At 42.3% G+C, this 21,459-nt stretch overlaps 1 protein-coding gene across 1 annotated transcript; it reads right to left on the bottom strand.

Moving 5' to 3' along the window:
• Positions 1–1,110: 1,110 nt before the first annotated feature.
• noc2l (NOC2-like nucleolar associated transcriptional repressor) lies at positions 1,111–21,170 on the bottom strand. The gene is made up of 18 exons (XM_083975003.1): positions 21,137–21,170; positions 20,741–20,881; positions 20,442–20,628; positions 20,112–20,358; positions 19,038–19,128; positions 18,862–18,940; positions 18,490–18,600; positions 18,290–18,403; positions 17,860–18,048; positions 14,361–14,500; positions 12,295–12,406; positions 10,313–10,426; positions 8,905–9,006; positions 8,420–8,563; positions 4,962–5,075; positions 4,639–4,774; positions 2,588–2,686; positions 1,111–1,398 (listed from the first exon to the last, which is right to left on the bottom strand). Exons 1-18 carry the CDS (start codon positions 21,154–21,156, stop codon positions 1,268–1,270), a joined length of 2,271 nt encoding a protein of 756 aa, XP_083831129.1. The 5' UTR covers positions 21,157–21,170; the 3' UTR covers positions 1,111–1,267.
• Positions 21,171–21,459: the final 289 nt, after the last annotated feature.

Raw genomic sequence — 21,459 nt, 5'->3', positions numbered from 1 at the left:
TTCACCACACAGGTGAAATAAATCCTAAAGAAATTCATCTTTTTTTCTCATTTGTCATTTGTGTCAGACAACGTATATGCGTCTTTTGCTCCTAAAGGTGTTTGTGGCCGTCCTGTAAAACCATGCAGGAGGGAGTATGTGGTCCCCTCGTGTGTGTGTGAAGGGGAGGTGACCCATGGGGAGCACAGTTCAGGTCAACACCAGCTGTCAGAGTGTGAGGTTCAGCTGCAGGCCAAGGCCTCCCTGCCTGTGGGGATAAACCTGACCCGCCTCGTACACCCACACACACAGGACTAGAACCAGGAATACCGTCCCCCCTCCCCACCTCTCACACTTACCTTCCTCCTTCAAAGAGTTTACACTGAAGCAGTACACTCTAGACCCTGCTGGGACTTCCCCTCGCTGTAGGCTGGGCCTCTGCGCTGTGTTCACTAGGAAGATGACTACAGAGGAAATGTGGCGACACAAATCAAATCTTCACATGAGTTTAAGTCCATGTCAAACAACAAAACTTCCCTGTATTGTGCACCAGTGAAAACGCGTGATAATCGTTCACCCAACAAAGACCAGTATCACCTTTACCTCAGTGAAGGCTGCGGTAAAGCCGAGAAAGAAAAAGGGGGAGAAGCTGGAGTAGGAAAGCTGTGTCTGAGCATGTGAATACACAGACAGAAAAGACAGTGGTCCGGGAGGGGGTGGGGTGGGGTGGGTTATGAGGAGTTGGCAGAGAAACAGACCAGCCTGTGTTGCTGCTCTACCACCTGGGCAGAGAGTCTTGGCACAGCATCAGACGCCACCCTGCCAGCCTGGCACAGCACTGCTGCCTCGGGGCTCAACACCCGCCTCTCTGTACCCCTCCTCTTGGCCGGCCCAGCCTGGCTCGGCTCGGCCCGGCTCAGCGAGGCTCGGAGATCTCTCCAAATAGCCTGTCCTCAGAAAGCCTGAGGGTGCCTACAGGTGTGCACATGCATGGAGGACACAAATGACTTACTTCAGGTGCACTTCTGCATCGACATGCACATGCAGGCTTCGATTAATTAGCATCTTAGGTGAAAAAACCCCCCCAAAAAACACTCTTTTGTAAAGCCATTTTCTCTTTGCAAATTCAATGCTTTATAAAATTATCCCATGAACACATTTGTACTGTACAAGTGAAGTAATACAAATTTCGAAAGCAAAGACTAGAACATTAAAAAAAATCCAATTATACTGGGGGAGAGCATAACAAGTGTCTCAGGTGAGTTTGAGCGTGTGCAGCCATGAACGCTCAGTCATCGTCAGACAACTCCAGGTCCTCCACCACATCCTCGTCTCCCTCTGCCAGCTTTATCAGAGCAGAGGAGGACAGCGGCTGAGGAGCCTTGGACGCCTTTTCATCCCCATCATCCTCATCATCATCTGGAACACAGACAGGAAACACTTATTATTCAGCTGTTGGAGCCCTGCAGTTGTCAGAGGTTACACTCTCGTCGTTCCTGTGCATGAATTAGTAATTCCCACACTCAGATAACTCAAAGTTACGTTCACACATTACTTGAATTAGCAGGGTCTTTGCAGCAGCATTAGTTTACAGGTTGTTGTTGCTACTCCGGTCAGGTAGAGACACCTAGAGAGTTAGCAGCAGGCTAGCAGTCATTTTCTTATTCACTTCTATGTTTCAGCTGGGGTCATTTACATATTTTGTTGATTTCTTGGAGATAAATAACTTCCCCAAAGAAAACAGACATTGAAACGTGGACACCATTCATTTTATTAACCTGAAAGAAAACAGAAAACTATTAAACTAATTGTGTGCAAAAAGTTGCCTAGTAAGGCAGTAGCTAATGACCCCTTGCCATCACAGCAATTACAGTCAGTGATTCATAATATTTGGTTTTGGTTTTAACTGTCAGATACAAGGAAAAGCAAATTCTTTTGACTGAATTCCTGAAACTAGGGAATATAATAACTGTTGGTCCATTACAAAATATTTATTATTACTCAATCAACTAAGCATATCTTGCTGGTGATCACAACTATTTAACTGTTTCCTCAACAATTTTGACACTGCAACCATTGCTGCAACAAACAGCACTGCTTAGTTTATAGATACAGACCTACATGGATGTAGGTGGAGTACAACCTGTGTTCAACTGTACATTAGTTATTGATTCAAGAAACCAACTTAGAATTTCCTGCCCTCTAATTAACTAAGCAAAGGTTATTACTTTGAGGCTATAATTAGTTTCAATGTAAAAATTCAGTTTTGCAGCTAATTATTTTCATGATGGATTGTCTTTTTCTTTTTTTTTTAAATAATGAAAATTGACCCTCAGTGGTTCCAGAGTCCAAATTAAGGAGTTCAAATTGAAAATATTCAGCTAAAACCATTAAAACTGAAAAAAAAAAATAAAACAAAGAAAAGCAGCATATCCACTGGAATGAAAATTCATCAATTTTTGAATAGTTGCTGATTAACTTCCTCTCAGATGACTAATTAAACTATCACCACGAGTAAATACACAACAGATTTATTGCTGTGCAGCAAGCTAATAATTTGTGAGAGCTGTTTGAATTCTTGCTCTTTGGACGTTGATGTTGCACCAACCTGAGTCTCCTCCCTCCATCCCCTCATCATCGCTCATGTCAGACAGGTCGTCAAGATCATCATCGTCATCATCATCTGACCCACGGGTGCCCTTTTTGCCTGAGGAGAAGCGACAACAGAAAAAAAAACATGTTTCATTGCACAGAATTTTGTCTAGTGTTACTTTCTTCAGACATTTTTTAGTTAGCGTTGGTGCATCGCTGACGTCTGAGGACTTTGGAGACATCTATATGTGGGCCAGGTATCAGAGGCAGCTGGAAGTGTCTATTTCCTCCTGAGATGGAACTGAGAGTCGATTACAGACGCCGCTGCTGCTGCTGCACAAACACCCATGACAGTTTACTACCTGCAATTTCAGACATCTTATGCTCACGGCCTAAATATAGCAAATGGAGATAGCAGGCAGGTTCCACCGCTACGATGATGATGGGAATGTTGGTGTGTGCGCGCTGCTGCGTGTTTGTGTGTGCCTGAGAGAAGTTGGGAGTTTGTCTGAAACTGTGTTGTGCTATCTTCAGAGTACAGTGTGTGTGTGTGTATGTTGTCTAGCCAAAGGGACAACTGGGGTCCACAGGCTTTGAAGTTGAGGTGTGATGAGAGGCTGGGGGCGTGGAGGAGAGAGAAGCAAAACAGAGCTGCTTCCTCTGTCTGGGAACACACACACACACACACACACACACACACACACACACACACACACAGGTAAATAACATCTATTAAAACATCACCCATTTCCCTTCCTAGCTGAATATAAAGATGACAAACATGCTTTCACTCTCTCCCACTCTTAGTTGCTCATACGGTGCTCAGCAGACTTCAGTAGTACCTTAGAGGTTGCCCCGAAATGACCTGGAAGACTTATTACCCCCACACACCGACACCACCACTTCAGAAAACAGACACGCACACACACATCAATCTAAATCATCAGCCCCCTACTCTCACACTCCCCCTCTTTCCGGGAGTGTGCGAAACCACAAAGAGCTTTGGTGAGCTGCCCAAAAGCTTTTGGCTCTTCAAGACTGGACGACAAGGTGGTGGGAGTACATTTGTGTGCTATCATCGAGATGTGTGTGTGTGTGCGTGCGCACACGTGTAGTGAGGACATGCGGGGGCAGCTGGCTGAGGCCCTTAGAGCCAAAAAAGAGAGAGCGAGAGGACTAGAATGAAAGAGGGAGAGAGGGGGAGAGAGAGAGAGGAGTGGGAGCGGCCACCTCTGGCTGTTCCACTGGGCTGGTTTGAATTAGGAACCCCCGCTGGGATCCAAGCCTGTACTTCCTGTCGGGGGGTTTCAGTTCGTGTGTGTGCGCGCGAGGGGTGGGAGGGGAGGAGGGAAAGATGAACAAGCGGGGAGCGGAGGGGAAGGGGGGCAGAGAGTGAGAGGCGGAGGCCTGCCGCTCGCCGGCAGCTGCCCATCCGTTTGTGGGGACTCTCCCTACAATGAAGTCCAGATGCATCAAAAAAAAAGAAGAAAAAAAGAAAAATCCCCCGCTGCCGACTCCTTCCCTCTGTGACCTCGCAAAGGGCTTTTTTAGCTTGGAGTGTGTCCGAGTGTAAAGCTGTAAGTCGAGGTTGCAGCTGCCTGTGACCTGCGGACGACCCCGAGAGGACGGGACACACTGGGTTTAAAGGATGAACGAGCTCCTCTCGGCCCAGGGAGAACCAAACTATCTGATTAGCAGAAACATTTTCTCTTGCATTTGATTTGGGATTTAATTTTCCGCGTCTCAAAAACAGCCTCTGTGGATGTTTTAATAACCCAGAGCGCCATGGCAACAGCTCTGCAGGTCATCTGTTGCATGTGGCAAGATCTTTCAGATGTGGACTGTCCCAGAAACAGAGACAACGGCAGAGAAATCAAACTGTCGCCACCTTTTAACTTTGCTTTCAGCAGAAGAGCAGCCTGTAACGAAACACAGCCCCCTAGAGGCCAAGAGGGGCAGTACACTTGTACTCTGGTCTTCTACAAATAAAATAAAAAATCTGCCTCCTTTGTAGCAGAGGGTTGAGTGAGTGTGTGTGTGTTTGAGTGCATATAGGAATCAGCTCACCTTTGATTTTGAACCCTCCATCCTCATCTTCTGATTCGCTGTCAGACTCAAACAGATCCTTGAACTCCTTCTTGTCCTCTGCTTTCTTCTCCTGAACCTTCCTCCGTTTAATCTCAGGGAGGTTGATGTCCTCCATCTTAAATCAAACACAAAAACAATGTACAGGGTCAAAACACAGGCCCGATGCCTTGATGACACTCAAGGTCTCTTTCTGCTATATAGCATGACTGATATATGAACAGTCTTGTGGTTAACACTGACGCTAAGGAACAAAATGCTAGAAGTGCTTCATGATGTGCAGGTAGATGCTGGTGGATAGTTACCCTTTCTTTGCCAGAGATCTCCATCTGGATTTCCTTCTCCCTCAGTTTCTTCCACTGGCTGTAGTACCTGCTGAGAGGAGTCCCCTCCTCCTGGGTCTGCTTCTCCCAGGCCGCCTGAAAAAGCAACATTGAGATTAAAATCTTTGCTGAAGTGGATGTAATATAAGTGTGTCATATTTAAAATGAACCAGAGCCTAAAGTTTATGGATAAACATGTAATCCAGGGTGGTAGTTCATTTTTAAACATCTCTTCAGACAGGCCTGTTAGCAGGTTCATTCAGGCTCCATCTACCACAGCTTCACGTCAGCTGACCAGGAGAGAGAGATGGAACGACAGGACAGTGATGAGAGTCAGAAGATGTGGAAACCAGACAGATTGAAGATGCCTGAAAGCGGAGACCAGCGGATCTTCTCCAGCCTTCCCCTGAAGGTATTTGTGGATGGTATTGATTAGGCCCAATCACATTATCTGACCGACAAATCCAATATAGCGCACAGACCACGGCCTCCTGCTCCTGCTAGCTTAACACATTTACCACAGTTAACTGTGTGGCTGTTAAGACGAGTGACTGGTCCCCCCCCCCCAAAAAAAAACAAAAAAACAGGGCTGGATGAGAAAATGAAAATGGAAAAGCTACTTCTGAATTCAGCTTCGACTCAGACAAACAAAACAAAGAATTTCCACAGGAGAGAACGACAAGAGACCCCAGTGCGACCTGGATGGAGGCAGGGCATCATTAATTAGGTGAGCTCTCAGTTTGGGTGACATGTCAGTGGGGGGCTGGTGGCCAGAGGGGGGCCGTGGCCTTTTCCACGGCAGCAGCAGGGCTGTCCCCTCTCCTTTGCCTGCGGTGACACCTCGGCTGCTGCCACGATGCCAGGGAGTGGATGCCATGGCGACAGCCTCCGCTGAGCAGAGAGCCGTGGCGACAGGAGCTGGCGCTGCCGCAGTGCCGTGCTGTCTGTCTGTTGTGTTTTGTTAACTCACACTCACACACACACACATGTGCGTACATACACACATTTTCTCATCAGCTAAATTACACAAAGTCCTTGCTCTTTAATTTCATCCTTAAACGCTCTTTAATATTAATAAGCAGTATACGTCAGGACTCTCAGCGGTAGCAAAGACAGATTAAAATGTGCGTGTTGACAGGTAACATAACAGGAGAGCTGGCGCACACACGCGCACGCACACACACACACACACACACACACACTAAGGCGGAGGCGCCTCTGGTTTGAAAGCCCATAAGAGCTTGCAATAACCACACAGTTGTTCTCCACCAGGCTTAGAGTTTACACAGGGAAGTGTCATTTATTATCAGTGGCTGCATGTCGGTGGGACTGTGCGATGGCCCTCAGCCTTCACCGTAACTGGACAAGAGCCCAAAAGAAACGTTTCTAGTGTAATTGTTGCCAACAAGAGAAAAGTTAGTCATTGTCCTGCAAGTGGAGCTCTATTTAAAGCTCTATTTAGATGTGTCTTGAGAACATTCAAATAAGACACCACCTACACGTTAGTGCTGAGCGAAACAGACATGAGTAATCTAGATGATTAAAATCCTGCTGTTGCTGTGGAAACAACTGTTACATTTCGCACAAAACATTGACTCAAACTTGTACAAACTATTAGCAATCTGCAAGTCGAGAGCAGAGAGCTGGCTGGTTGTCGAGAATCATCTTTTATTGTGAATACCCGACAAACCCACCACAGCAGCTGGCCCCATCTCGCCAAAAGCTGGCAATGTGACAAATTACGACTCCTCATTAGGTCTGATTTATGTATTAGTAAGAGGGATTAATGGACAGACAAGCCAGACTAATTAATTTACAATTTCAATTTTGTTGATAGTCTTGTGCTTCCGTTAGCTCTGAATACATTTAAATTCTATTTACTGTCGGCTGTAAAATCTCACCTGTGCATTAAATGAGTTCATCAATATGTTTGAGTGTCTTTTTTAGACAAAGACTAAATGAAGTCCGAGTTAAATGGTTTAAACTTGAGTTTTGTCTTTTTAGTAGAAGAAGAATCCAATAGAGCTGATTGTCAAGAAAATTCAAAAATTGTTATTATGGTAACTTGGACTTTTCAGGGCCGTCAATTTTTAATCATAATTATCAATATTTATTATCATATATTATCATAAATATAATGTATGACTTGTTGATTTTCTACTGGCTGGAGTTTTGCCATGTTGCAGAAATTTTGCAATACAATATTTGGAAATCAATCATTCATCATCATTCTAAAATAGGAGTCGCCAGTGGTAACACAGCACAACTTGTAAGTGATTGTTTTAAGAAGAAGTGATTAAAGTTTAACAAAAAACTGCATGGGATTTAATCAGTGAGTAGCAAACTTGCTCATGTAGCTTATGTTGGATCCCCTCGAAAACAAGACAGTTGTTCATCTCAAGGGGCCGTAAATAATAGGGATACGGTAGGCATTTCAACCAAAAGAACTATTCGTTTTAAATCACAGACTGAAAAACAGCTGTACGTCATTTAATAATGAAATTGCGGACTGAAATGAGTATCGGTACTGGAGATTATTGTAACAATACCGCTTCTCATCACAGCGGTACCGTGCAATTAAATCGCGGAATGAGAGCAAAGTCTCCTCTCCCGGCGTAAAACCACGTCAGTATTCTCCGGTACCGCCTCTCATCACAGTCCGCATCGTGCAGTTTGCACTGCACCTCAGTTTCATCTGTTTTTTATTTGACAGAGTTTCACACAGAACTTTCTGATGGTTTTCCATGTTTTCTTTCTTCTGCACAAGGAAAAAGGGAACATTTACATTTTTTCAGACAAGATGATATTTGATTTTTTTTTAATTGAACGACTACAGTATTCGAATACTCGAAAATCATTGCCCATCCCTAGTAAATACATTTCTAAATTTAATTCCTGATACCATATTTTAGACCGTGTCAGAGGCAGTTCTAATACAGGTAGCCTATTCAGAAAGAGAATAATAGAGGAAGTCGAACAAAAGCTGAAGGTGTTGATACCGAACTGACTCTGAGAATCACAAAACTGATTTCAGTCCATCTAGAGACTGAGCTGTGATTTTTGTGTTACCTTTTTGTTTAAAACACAGGTGATGAGATGTGATGTTTTCAATTTAAAACTCCAACCACTTCTACCTTATAAAGATAGTTAATGTTACTTTTTTTTTTTTACATTTCCATTCAGCTAGCCTATCAGTTAGGCTCACCTGTGGGCGTGCTATGAAGCTATGATGCACCTGACTGTAACTTACACTTTAACTTTTCAAAAAACAATTAAAGTTTACAAAAACCTAATGAGAAAACAGAAGAGCCAAACTAACCAGAAATACAATTGAATGGAAGAGGTCAAATAAGAGCGGAAGCCTGTAAAAACAGGATGACAAAGGCAACCCCTCCCTCTATCTCCCTTGCTCTCAAACACACACACACACACAATCTCACCACAGCGGTGGCATCGGCCACTCCGAAGGCGGCCTTCTGTCTCCGTCCTGTGATGTGGCTGCTGTTCTCCTGTACCTTCTCCAGCAGCTGGCGCACCGGCTTGCAGTAATTGGCCACTTTGCATTCCTTCAGGAACGCTTTCAGCTGCAGGGACAAGGAGGGGGAGTATGAGAAAGAAGGAACCAGTGTAAAGGATCATCCAGTCCGCCCATGCGGTGTATTCAGGGACAGCAGAGGAGGGTTTGTGGTTGTTTCCCCTGAGGGGAGCAAATTCAGCCTGGCAGGACCTGAACCAAATCCTGAATCATCTATTCAGAGAAAAATCTAAACTCTGGGAATGTCACCTCTTCTTTTTGAGTTTACGTTGAAGTGTAATTCTGTACCACTTGAATGTGTCATGTCCTGTAAAACATTTGAGGATATGAGGAGATAACTTCACAGACTAATATCACTACAGTCCAGGAGCAGTTTTAAGGTGGTATTACCTGAATGATGGTGGGTAGGGCCAGCTCTGGGAAGCCAATGGTATAGGCCTGAGTGTGGAAGTACTCCAGCACCAGGTCATACAGCTGGTCGATCAGTCCATCCTGAAGATTCATAAACAATATTCACACATCACACACACACACACACATACTTAAAACTTCAGGTCATCATTGTCCTCTATGGTGGTGACAGCTTGGCCTTGTCCGTTTGTAAACAGATAGAGAAGCAACCAGAGGTTTGTAGGCAGGATTAAGAACAGGATGTCATCTTCCCACATTCAGGAGAAATAGCAACAAAAAAATGATGACGCGTGTGAAGACATTGACGTGGCTGTACAAGTCTGTTCAAGCCAATGAACAGAAATAACAACTCTTGAAATCAATGTAGGTCTGTGATAATGATAATGTGAGAAACTCGGCTCTGGTGAATGCGTTGTCCAGGTGGAAAAGACAGTGGTGGTGGGACGGATAAGAAACTTGCTGTTGACTGCACAGCAAAGCAAAATTACTCTCCTTTCCAATAGGAAATCAGCTAGCATAGTGCCACACTGGGTGACTGAAGAGAAATGAAACGGCAATTCAGTGTGATTATCAGGTTAAGCTTAGCCTAGCAGTCTGTCACCTAGATTGTGTCACCTCTGGCTTATAAACAGAGGCTTCTCTGCGAGCCATTCGATTGGAAATAACATGGCAAGTCAACATGCTAGACAAAGAAAAGCAGCACTGATTAAAATATTTACAATCAGCAGCTTAAATCCAGCCTTTAGTTCTGAGCAGCTACAAGTGATACTGATGGGAGAAAGACACTTTATGATTTATTCAACCTTCTCCATCCATGTTGAATTAAAGATCAACAAACTCTACATACAGATCCACAGAAACAAAAGAAGTCTTCCTGCTGTAGTTAATACATCATCACCTGCACTGCAAGAATCTCAGTTGCCTTTATAAATAAATGTGTTTCCTATCACCGCGATCAGTGTTCGTTTAGTTATGTCTGTTGGGAGTCTAAGAGGCAGGGGTTCGTGGCAGCTGCCCAGGTGACAGGAGTGAAAGCGGCCCTAGCGAGCCGACTGTGGAGGATAATCCCAGAAGGCCGTGCTGCAATCCTCTTGGCCTCAGCGCTGAGCGTGGTGACTCCGGGGCCAGTTTTAGAGCCCTGACAAGGGGCTTTCAGCGCTGCCCTCAATCCCCTCATGCTCACATGCAGGCTAACAAACACACACACTGAGCAACATGGAAAATAACATCAACTAAGACCTCAACCACTCATCTGATCATCTGCTGCTTCTTCTTGGTGCGACAAAGACCCACAGCACACATAAAAGCAGGTGTACACACTAGATGTAAGACAATAAAATCCATCCTACACCTCCCTCACTAGTGGTGGATCCACATTAAGACGTACCTTGTAGGCTTTCTCCATTAGGTTGACTTTGCTAAGCTTCAGGATCACTGCAAAGTTGATGGGTTTCTTGCTCATCCTCCCTGGCTTCTTATTGAAGTCCACTTGTTGGAAGATCTGTGAAAGGAAAACAATACAGCAGCGACACTGAGTTTTGGACCAACTGCATATACAACACACAATACATTCAGAAAACTAAATAATGTATCGATTCAGAACCCAAAGCAAATGCAAAAACAACAGCAGCAGCACCAACGTGTTGTTACCTTTATTAAATTTTATAGTTCATTATTTTTACTATATTATTAATTTGCTTAGTATGTAAAACAAAGTTTTTCTCACTGTCTTCATCATCAAACAACTGTCAATACAAATCAAACCATAGGGGACGTAGTGAAAAGGTCAGGCTGAGGCCCACAAAGGTCAAAACCTGTTGATAAGTAATAAGCTATGACTGATGGAAGTATTTTATCATGTATTATGTAGGCTTTAGTCTTTTCATATATCTAATTTATCCCTCATCACTCTTACATCAGTTCAACCAAAGAAACCAACCGGTAATCAGCTCTATATTGATAACGGACAATTATCGTTCTGCGCTGTTCATCTTACATGCAGCAGCGTTAGAGGGATGACACATTTCTATCTTAGTGCCTGAAAGTACATTCTAGCCAACGTGTGGGCTTTTTGTCTACAAGCTTCAGCTTTCACATCTGCCCACAGTGCACAAGTGAATTTCTGTCCTGTATTTGTATATCAAGCTATTTCTGACACTACGTATCTCTGTGCGTTATTGTGTGTGTGTGTGTGCGCGCATGTGTGGTCGTTAATGTGCTCAGTGTGCGAAGCAGAGCAACGCTCCTGGCCAGTGCTGTCTGTACAAACATAGGATGTGGTGGCGGTCTGCGGGGGAGCCAGGGGGAAGTGGGAAGGCATGGGCCAACCCTGATGCATGCACATGCACACACACACGCACTGACACACACACACACACACACGCACGCACACACACAGAGCTATTGAAGCAGGAAGCTCCAAATCGTACACCCCCCTCGGAGATGCGAGAACACACACAGGCACAGACACACACAGGAGGAAGGGGCTGCTTCTGCTGCTCTAATTAAAACAGTAGCAGCGTACCTCAGCCTGCCTTTAACAAGAGGAACAGTAAAGGAGAAAAAACACAGGAAATATCGTGCGTCACAAATAAACACGGCGTGCTGTTGGGGGTTGGGGGCTCTGAGTGTGTGTGCAGGGAAAAAAAAAAAGAGGTGGGGAGTGGGCCATAGGCAGAGAGGATGTGGGCTGCACACTGTGATAGGACCAGAGTGTAAACCACAACTGTGCCTTCATCAGGTTGGTCAAACTGCTGCACACACACGCACACGCATACACATACATGCATACACTGACCACTCCCAGTGGGCAAAGCCAGTCGCTGTCGCTAGCACACTGTTCTCCTCCGGCAAGCCACAACATCGCCCCACACAACACGCAAAAACACTCACATGTATTCACACACAAGCACCACACAGTCACGTGCTTAACACCTGACCCAGAGAAATGTTGTCAGTTGGTGACCTGCGATCAGTCTGATAACAAAGGTCTCTCTCTCTAAAACGCACACGTACGTGCAAGCGCACAAACGCTCTTCTACACTTCAATGCGTTTCCTCCTGAGCTCCTTCAGTTGTGGCCGTTGAGACCAAAATGCATTTCATACGCCACTGATGTTTTATGTTTTTCCACAGCAAACCACCGACGGAACATTTCATCACTTTTACCTTTACATTGTTTCCATTTGTGGCAAAGGCGGCAACTGACTGCTGTTAATTCGGCATGATTTTAAAGTGCTTGAGGTCTTGAAGTGTGTACGGTGCGTTGGTGTATGAAAGACTTCAGAGCAGACTGCTGGAAACATGACCAGCTACTGAACAGATCTCAGGCCGCTCTGATGCTGTGGTTACTGCAGACTGGAAGTCTTACCTCCACGAGGAACGGCAGCACCGGTACAAATGTGTTGGTGCTGCTGGACAGCAGGGTAAGGGCTCTGCAACAGTGCATCCTCAGGGGGTAGTATCTGCATGTGGGCACCAACCTGTCAGACAGAGGGAAACAGTGGTCAATGTCTCCACCTGCTGTTAGGAAAATGCACTGGACCTGTTCGATACACACAAACCGATGTTTTTGTTGTGATGATTGTTATCCTGCACATATAGGATTCACATTGACAGGAGACAAAAAAAGATCAACAAACTCCTGACATCAAACTTTAGGGTGATGACTCTACCACTATCATCTGTGAATCTAAATATTCAGCTTTATAAATAACTGTTCACTGCTACATCAGTATTTCTTTTTGTACTCTATATTAAGGCGCTCCACTGCAAAATGTTTAATGGCCAATATTACCGTAAGTAACTGAAAAATATGTACACTGCTTAATGTTGAATCACACAAATAATACACTCACCGACTCAGCTCAGAGTCCATGTGAGTTTCTAACATACTGTCACATTAACCAGTGAGCCCAGTTTGAGCCTACACAGTGAAATACAGTGAACCAGTACAGAGAGACAGAAACGGAACAAAACTTTTCACATTCCAGCAGCCAGCTGATTTCTCCTGATAGCCACTCTGACCGACAGATCTGTTGTCAGTGTGTTTGAGAGGGTGAGGGATGGAGTTTATCAATAGAGTGCACTCAGCACTGAGACGAAATAAGATTTTACCAATATGAGAAGTATAAGAAAATTTTCAGTTATTTCACTTCTTTGATCGTTGTCCATCACCAGCAGTGATAACACCACAGTGCAGACTATCCATGAAAAACACTTGTACATAGAAAAGTATAATGTAGCTACAGTATCTCAGTGACGAAGGCCCTTTTCAGATGTGATATTTACCTGCGTCTTCTTCACTGATCTGATCACAGCGGTCGGATCTAAGTGTCACTTTACACCTACTTTAAAATGCATCTTCAGATGTGTCTTGATTAACCACGTCTTACTTCCTCACTTCACAAGGGACGTAAATAAAGAGACTTGTGTTGTTGTTTTTAGGCAAACAGACGGGTTCATCTTTTAAGTGCTTGTATGTATACTTATGTGTGAGAGCAACTCTTAAAATGTTATAAGATCCTATCCATTTAAAATAGTAAAGTAGTCTTAGTTCATAATGAAACTGCTTTGGAACTAATGAGAAGAGTGGCAGAGGATGTCCATGGAATAGTTGATCCTTTACAATATGGTAGGCACACATTTGCGTCCACACAGTTAAAAAGTATGTGGACCAGTGCCTTCATGTGTCCACTGGATGGATGTTAACACCAAGTCTGAACAGGGCCAAAGACACTAGCGTCTGGAAATTTCACAAATTTTACACTTACACACACTTATACACAGTAAAAATAATAAATAAATAAAATTACTTAGAACTTCATTTTTTATATATTTATATTGAAAATTCTTCTTATGGCTTTACGTACTATTTATAATGCTTTATGTGAATCTTTAAATCTTATGCATTCCTAAGTACAACTTTATCTGTTAAATTTTATTTTTCACTCTCTCACTCTCTCAGTTCTCAGCACCGCTGCAGTCTTCTGTGCATAATCTTGGCTTATTTATCACTTTTTTTGCCAGCAGCCATTCTGTCACTCAAACAGCACTGTCACAGCAGGAGACCCTTTGTTCATTTGCTGTAGATAGATTATGATGATGTGGAAAAAATTACAGCTGATACCAGGTGGGTGTTCAGACCCAAAGGCCCCACATTTAAAAAAAAAAAAGAGAAAAAAAAGTGTTGATTGGGTGCTGCTACTGGTGAGGTGATTAACGGATCTGTATGATCCATGTGTTGCTCTACTTTGTGGGGAAGAAAAAATGATTCATAACTAAAAATTATTCATTTTCTAATTTGGCTGATGCTGGTATTTACTTCATAGCTGAGAAAGACTGGCTTTATATGAATTATAATAAAGACAGAACACTTAGCCAGAAATGCTGAACATTGAAACACTATGAAAAATGAACGCTTATAGTCATACTCACTTGATGGTACCAATTATGACCTGGCAGAGTGGATAGATTAGAGGCTGTAGGACGTCACTGGGGTGTAGGGTGCTCAGGACGCGACACCACAGGTACAGACAGTGGATATACTGCCAGTTATACACTGACTGATACGTTTCCTACACAACACACACAAGCAAAGTCGTTCTAGTGTTTAAAATTAGCCTGTACATAATATAACAACTTATAATTGTGACTATTGATCCAACTTTATGCTCATTTTCAGGCTCCTGTGCAGAATATGAACATATTAGAAGTAATAGTTAGAGCAGTTTAGCAGGATACTCTGACCATCTGTGAAAAAATTTATTACCAATAGCTTTCTTTACCATTGTGTTCCTGTAGGTGTCTAGTAACAGCTCTCAATTTATTTATTTCCAAATCCATTGGGAAAATTCTGGAGAGTCAATCAAAGTTAAGGTGCACAGAGGGCTCGGGTGGAAAAAAAGAAAAAAAATGAAAATTCTAATTTAAGCTTGTGAGATGTCTAACTAGGGGTTTTAAGGGGTGCTGAGTCCATTTCAACCATTAGTTTTAAGTAAAAATGTTTCCCTGACCATGAATTATTGGTATATTTGAGTTATAGTGTATGGCAAAGGGTATAGTAAAAGTCATTGTTGAACAGATTCTAGCCTATTCTAAATCTAAAGATTCCATTCTAAAAATAAATAAATAAATAAAATGAAAATAAAAAAGAAGAAAGAAATACAAAATACTTCAGAAGAGTACACTAGTTAGAAGAAAAAAAATAACACAAAGTGGGAACATACCGCACACTAGACTGGGTTATGAGGATCTTTAGTTTATTTCAGAGCAACGCGTTATAGTCAGGTGCAAATATGACTTGACCCTAAAAAAATTCTAACAAAAGGTTTCTCAGTTGTTTTTTATAGTATTAGATGTCCTTAATAACATACTAAAAGTTTACCAAAATTTGACCACTAGAAAGGTGTTATTTTCAAGATGGCGTCCAAGATGGATAGGAAGCCTGAGGAGACACCACAGGTGAATAGGGTAAAATTTTTAACTAACAGATATCCCCATGAAACTTCCCAAGTTTATCACTTACATTAAGACAAATATTTTTTGTATTACAAGTTTTGTCAAATTGTATGTTTAAATATGTAAATGAGGCAATATCTCATTAAATATGCGCTAATTTGCATACATTTCCAGAACTGAAATCTGAACAATGGATAAAAGCCACTTTCAAAATTCTTGTTTTATTTTGTTGACATACTAGAGTCAGAAGTTTTTACAGAGGGGATTTTGGATATCTCTCTTTATCACTCTGTAAATTAGAAAATACTAGCAGCCCTAAAAATTCAAATATCGTCGTGTTTTTAGGAGTAAAATGTTGTATAAGAGCCCGAAATCTCCACTTCAGCAGCACTTACAGACACCAAACCTTCCAGTTTGATCCCTTTTCATATTCTGAAGGTTTTTACAGAGGGGATTGTTGATATATCATTCATAGCCTGATTTATACAACATTTTACTCCTAAAAACACGACCAACTTGAATTTTTAGGGCTGGTGACAGTATTTTCTCATTTACAGAGTGATAAAGAGAGATATCCAAAATCCCCTCTGTAAAAACTTCTGACTCTAGTATGTCAACAAAATAAAACAAGAATTTTGAAAGTGGCTTTTATCCATTGTTCAGATTTCGGTTCTGGAAATGTATGCAAATTAGCGCATATTTAATGAGATATTGCCTCATTTACATATTTAAACATACAATTTGACAAAACTTGTAATACAAAAAATATTTGTCTTAATGTAAGTGATAAACTTGGGAAGTTTCATGGTGATATCTGTTAGTTAAAAATTTTACCCTATTCACCTGTGGTGTCTCCTCAGGCTTCCTATCCATCTTGGACGCCATCTTGAAAATAACACCTTTCTAGTGGTCAAATTTTGGTAAACTTTTAGTATGATATTAAGGACATCTAATACTATAAAAAACAACTGAGAAACCTTTTGTTAGAATTTTTTTAGGGTCAAGTCATATTTGCACCTGACTATAACGCGTTGCTCAGAAATAAACTAAAGATCCTCATAACCCAGTCTAGTGTGCGGTATGTTCCCACTTTGTGTTATTTTTTTTCTTCTAACTAGTGTACTCTTCTGAAGTATTTTGTATTTCTTTCTTCTTTTTTATTTTCATTTTATTTATTTATTTATTTATTTTTAGAATGGAATCTTTAGATTTAGAATAGGCTAGAATCTGTTCAACAATGACTTTTACTATACCCTTTGCCATACACTATAACTCAAATATACCAATAATTCATGGTCAGGGAAACATTTTTACTTAAAACTAATGGTTGAAATGGACTCAGCACCCCTTAAAACCCCTAGTTAGACATCTCACAAGCTTAAATTAGAATTTTCATTTTTTTTCTTTTTTTCCACCCGAGCCCTCTGTGCACCTTAACTTTGATTGACTCTCCAGAATTTTCCCAATGGATTTGGAAATAAATAAATTGAGAGCTGTTACTAGACATCTACAGGAACACAATGGTAAAGAAAGCTATTGGTAATAAATTTTTTCACAGATGGTCAGAGTATCCTGCTAAACTGCTCTAACTATAAGTTTTTGTTCTTTTTCACTATATCATTGAAGTAACTCTAGATTTTTACATTAATTTTAACTAATAATAATAATAATAATAACGAGAATAATACTAAGAATCACTCATCATTAAGGGGTGTTCACACCAAACGCGATGAACGTGATTTTTTCGCGCGACAAATGAGAATCCGTCTCGCTATCGCTCGTGTTTTGACGCGTGACCGTTTTGTGTAAATTCGCGTCATCGCGTCCCCCCTCCCCTCCCCTCCCCTCCCCTCCCCTCTACTGTCAATCCAGCTAACAGGACGGATGTAAAAATGTGTTGAGACACATAAAGTGCACTCATTTTACCGTAGGCTTGACAAAGGTCGAGGTGAAGCTGATCCTTGACGTCCTGGTCCTGGTGTAGCAGGTAAAAAATAAAAAAACTCCACTCAGCCCCGCTCGTATCGCGTCGCGGCCGTTGTACGGTACTTCAGACTGACTGTTGCCGAGTTTGAGGACTTGCTAGCTAGGGTTGGTGCCAGGATCTCCAGGCAGGACACCAACTAAAGTTACAGGCGCTTCTTTTCAGCTGCAGAGTGCCTGTCCATCTGACTCCGGTGAGTAGCAGTCGGTAGCAGTGTATTGTTGTGTCAGAATCTCAACGCTGATAGGCTGTCGCGTCACGGCGTCACGCAATGTCGCGTCAAAAGTTCAATATTTTCAACTCGACGTTGAAGCGATTTTCATGGCATCGCGTCGCGTATCGCGTCGCCCGGCACGATTTCGCGTCTAATCGCGTCTGTGCATTGACTTTACATGTAATCTCGACGCGCGACAACGCAGCATCGCGTTTGGTGTGAACACCCCTTTACATGGTGTTACAGTCTTCCTAAAGTCGTGTCTGTAATACACCAACCTTTTTCTTCATAGTCATGGCGTTTCTGAGGTGAATAGCCAGCTGTCGGATGTAGATGAAGGCGTGCTGGTAAGTGGCCTGTGTGTCCAGGGAGTACATCTCAGTGAGAGTTCGCTGCATGAAGTTGATCATGGGTAGGGCGTTGGGAGACGTGAACTTACAATTTTGTACATACGCAATGTACATTTGCTGCAAAGGAAAAGAAAAACACAATGAGCACAGAAGCTCAAAATACAGATGTGAACACAGGTTTGATGCGGTTTAAAGTGTTTCTAATGTATTGAAATACTAAAATATAGACATTGAACTTTCTATTTTTGTGTCATTGTCACTTTTAAAGCAAAAAACATGTGAAATGTTTCCTTTCTAGTCTGTTACATCCTGGTTTGCTGTGTATCGGCCCATTTCTGTTACTCTGCACTCAGCTCACCTTGATAACAGTGTTAAGATACGTTTCCTGCTTGTGTCTGCAGATTTTGTTGAAGGCCAGGAAGGCGAGAACACGATTTGTTTCCTCCCCAGTGCTCCACTGCTTCAGCAGTTGCTAGATATAAAAAAGTAAAGACACATGTAAATACTACATCCGAAAGCATCACATTCTATGCCTTCCTACGGTGATCTACTTCCTACCTTAATGAGGTGTCGACATTGTTTGGGTAGACATAAGTAGTAAGGTACGAGCTGGTTGGCATGCCGCAGGACAGCACTGATGACTGTGGCCTCTGTTAGACAGGATAATAGCTGCAGGTGAAGAGGGAGACAACACAAAAATTAGAATAACACAAGGATGTTTTCAGGGCATAATTCAAGAAGAGGAAATGTCACTGCAGAAATACATCGCCAAACACAACTCTTTGTGTAATAAATGAATTGTTATGCATCACACACAATAAAAGACATCTCTGTATATGTAATCTACTGTACATTATGACATTTACTTCAGAGGAGTACATGAAGAAATTAAAGTGAAGGAAGACACCAGAAGAAAACAGCAAAACAGACCTGAACTATTCCACTGAGATACATCTTGATGTCGATCTGGTTCTTCTGCCACTTTGGACTAGATGATGGGAGCACTAACCTGAAAATAAAACAAGGTGAGAAGTGGCCCAACTTTGCACTGCTACATTGACTGTCAACATTAGCAGAGATCAGCAGATATAACATCCACTTCATACTTTTTATGGTCTTTGTCTGGCCTCAGGTTGAGCATCTTCTGCAGGGCAACATAAATATCTCTGATACAGAACAGGACCAAAGCGTTGAACACTGCAGAGCAGACAGAAAAAAATGATTATTTATGTACATTTACAAAGAGCATAGTTTGCTGTGTTCAATCCTATTACAATTACCACAGATCATATAATAAACAGTCCTCCCATCCAATAAGGTGTCAAAAGGTAGAGGAAAATATCTCAGCACAGACACAAAATAATATTATTAATAATAATAACTGCTCTTTTAAGATAATACATAATATAAAAATAATCAAATGATTTCTAGCTGTCATGACTTAAAGCAGAAGTAAGCGATCCGGTCGTTTTGGCTAATGCTGCGTTCCAGGCAGGCTTTTGAAACCGTAAATTACAGCTTCATGTCACAACTTACGACTTTGTAGCGTTCCAGGCAACCCACTCGTGTTTTTCCGACCTGTTTTACCTGTGAAAGTCACTATAACGGCCACTCGTAACTTCCGACCCGTGAACTCGTACCAGATCGAACTGGTATGACTTCACAGGTCGGAAAAACACGAGTTACGGGCTGCCTTGAACGCACCATAACAGTCCTCGTCCCTACGTCACCACATTCACGCGCATCCCTTGGCTGCACACACAGCCCTGCATGCCGTTCTCTCTCCTCATTGGATAAAAACTGTAGGATACAAGAAATGTTTTCTCCTCGGCTCAGAGCAGAGCAGAGTGACTGACAGACCTGTGTTTCGGTCCAAATACTCTATATAAGTGATTGCTGTCGGAAGATATAACTATTTAAGACTTATATTAACACAAATATATCGCTTACTTCTGCTTTAATGAAGCACTTGAGTAAAACAGTGTCACAGTTCAATCAGTGTTATTACCAACACCTTTGTGACCAATCAAAAAGTCTGCTGTTGAATATATTTAACTCTACTGTAATATCAGTAACGCTGGTTATTGGAAAAACTGAAATAAATGTCAATGTAGTGCATTCAAACCAAATATGAATTGCGATGAAACTCTACAGTAACTTCAGTGAGTGTGGAGTCCTACCTGAACTGTCAGCCACTTTGTATCGACACTGGCCTGCTCCGTCACCCTTGGTCGTAGCCACAGCCGCCTTGAAGGCCTGGGTGACCTCTCTGAAGAGCCGAGGTGAGGGTGCCTCCTTCATAGCAGCTCTCCAGTCTTCAATCATTTTGTCTGTGACTTTAATGGTCTCTGCTGATTTCTTGGATTTCTTCTGACCTTTCTGCCCATCCTCATCCTCGTCCTCGTCCTCCTCACCAGAGCCTGCCTCCTGCACATACAAAACAGTCCAGTATAAAGATATCTGCTTTCTATTTCATTATGAACTTTCACATGTACCAGCAGCTGCCCTACCTCCAGTGTGGACGGCAATTTGTGGTACTTTCTCTCCTCCTCATCATCGTCAGAGCTGTCTGTGTCGTCAAAGTTCAGCAGCTTCTGGTCGTTTTCCTGCAGGAACTTGAAGAACTCAGGATCCTTATTCTGTAACCTGGACAGCTGATCCTTGTGCTCAGACGCCTTTCCCTTCTTCTTATCATCACTATAGCGGAAAAATAACCACGAAAACACACATAACAGATGCTTGTCTGCCTCAAAGTACAAGTACATGATACCGTTTGTGACAGAGTTGTGTGTGTGTGTATGTGACTTACTTCTTGGGAGCTGCAGAGTTTAACTCTTTCTTCTTGTTCTTTTTCTTGACTCCATTTTGTTTGGGAGTATCTTCTCCAGATTCACCGTCAGAGTCAAACGCCGACACCAGGAACTCATCCACGCTCAGGTCTTCTAGTTTTCTAGACGACAGACAGATGTAATTAAATGGACCTGGAACACATTAGCTTAGCCTAACTGCTAACTCCTATCACTACGCTAGCGAGAGCAGCATGGGTAGCTACCATAGTACACACCACGTTAGCTAGCTAAAACGACTCTATTAAACATTACACTGTACCCACTGTATTGATAACACTAATGTTGATAACATAAACACGAACTTCTCCGCTGAACTCGTATTAAACGGCAAATTGTAAAGTAAATTGTCCACATACCTTTTCTGTTTCGCTGCCATGCTGGATCCTAAGCGTGACACAACTGCTAAACTTCAGTACCCACAATGCCCCGGTGCAAAACGAAGGAATTGGTTTTATGGTTCAAGGGTAGTGAGCGGGTATAAAACTTGCGTTACAAACCTAACGATTCATAATCATTCTGTTTCAATACTGACGATATATATTTTTGGCTTTTGATAATAAGTGCTACGTTTGAATTTACTAGTCATTAAAAGAAGACTAAAAACGAAAATAACAATTACAACAAATAAGTCGGCGACGACAGCAAACATGTATTTTTACTGTTCAAGCTGTGCCGTACA

This window comes from Trachurus trachurus (assembly GCF_905171665.1).
Source record: "Trachurus trachurus genome assembly, chromosome: 7".
Classification (NCBI taxonomy): Eukaryota; Metazoa; Chordata; class Actinopteri; order Carangiformes; family Carangidae; genus Trachurus; species Trachurus trachurus.
This window is presented reverse-complemented; position numbering and strand designations above follow the sequence as displayed.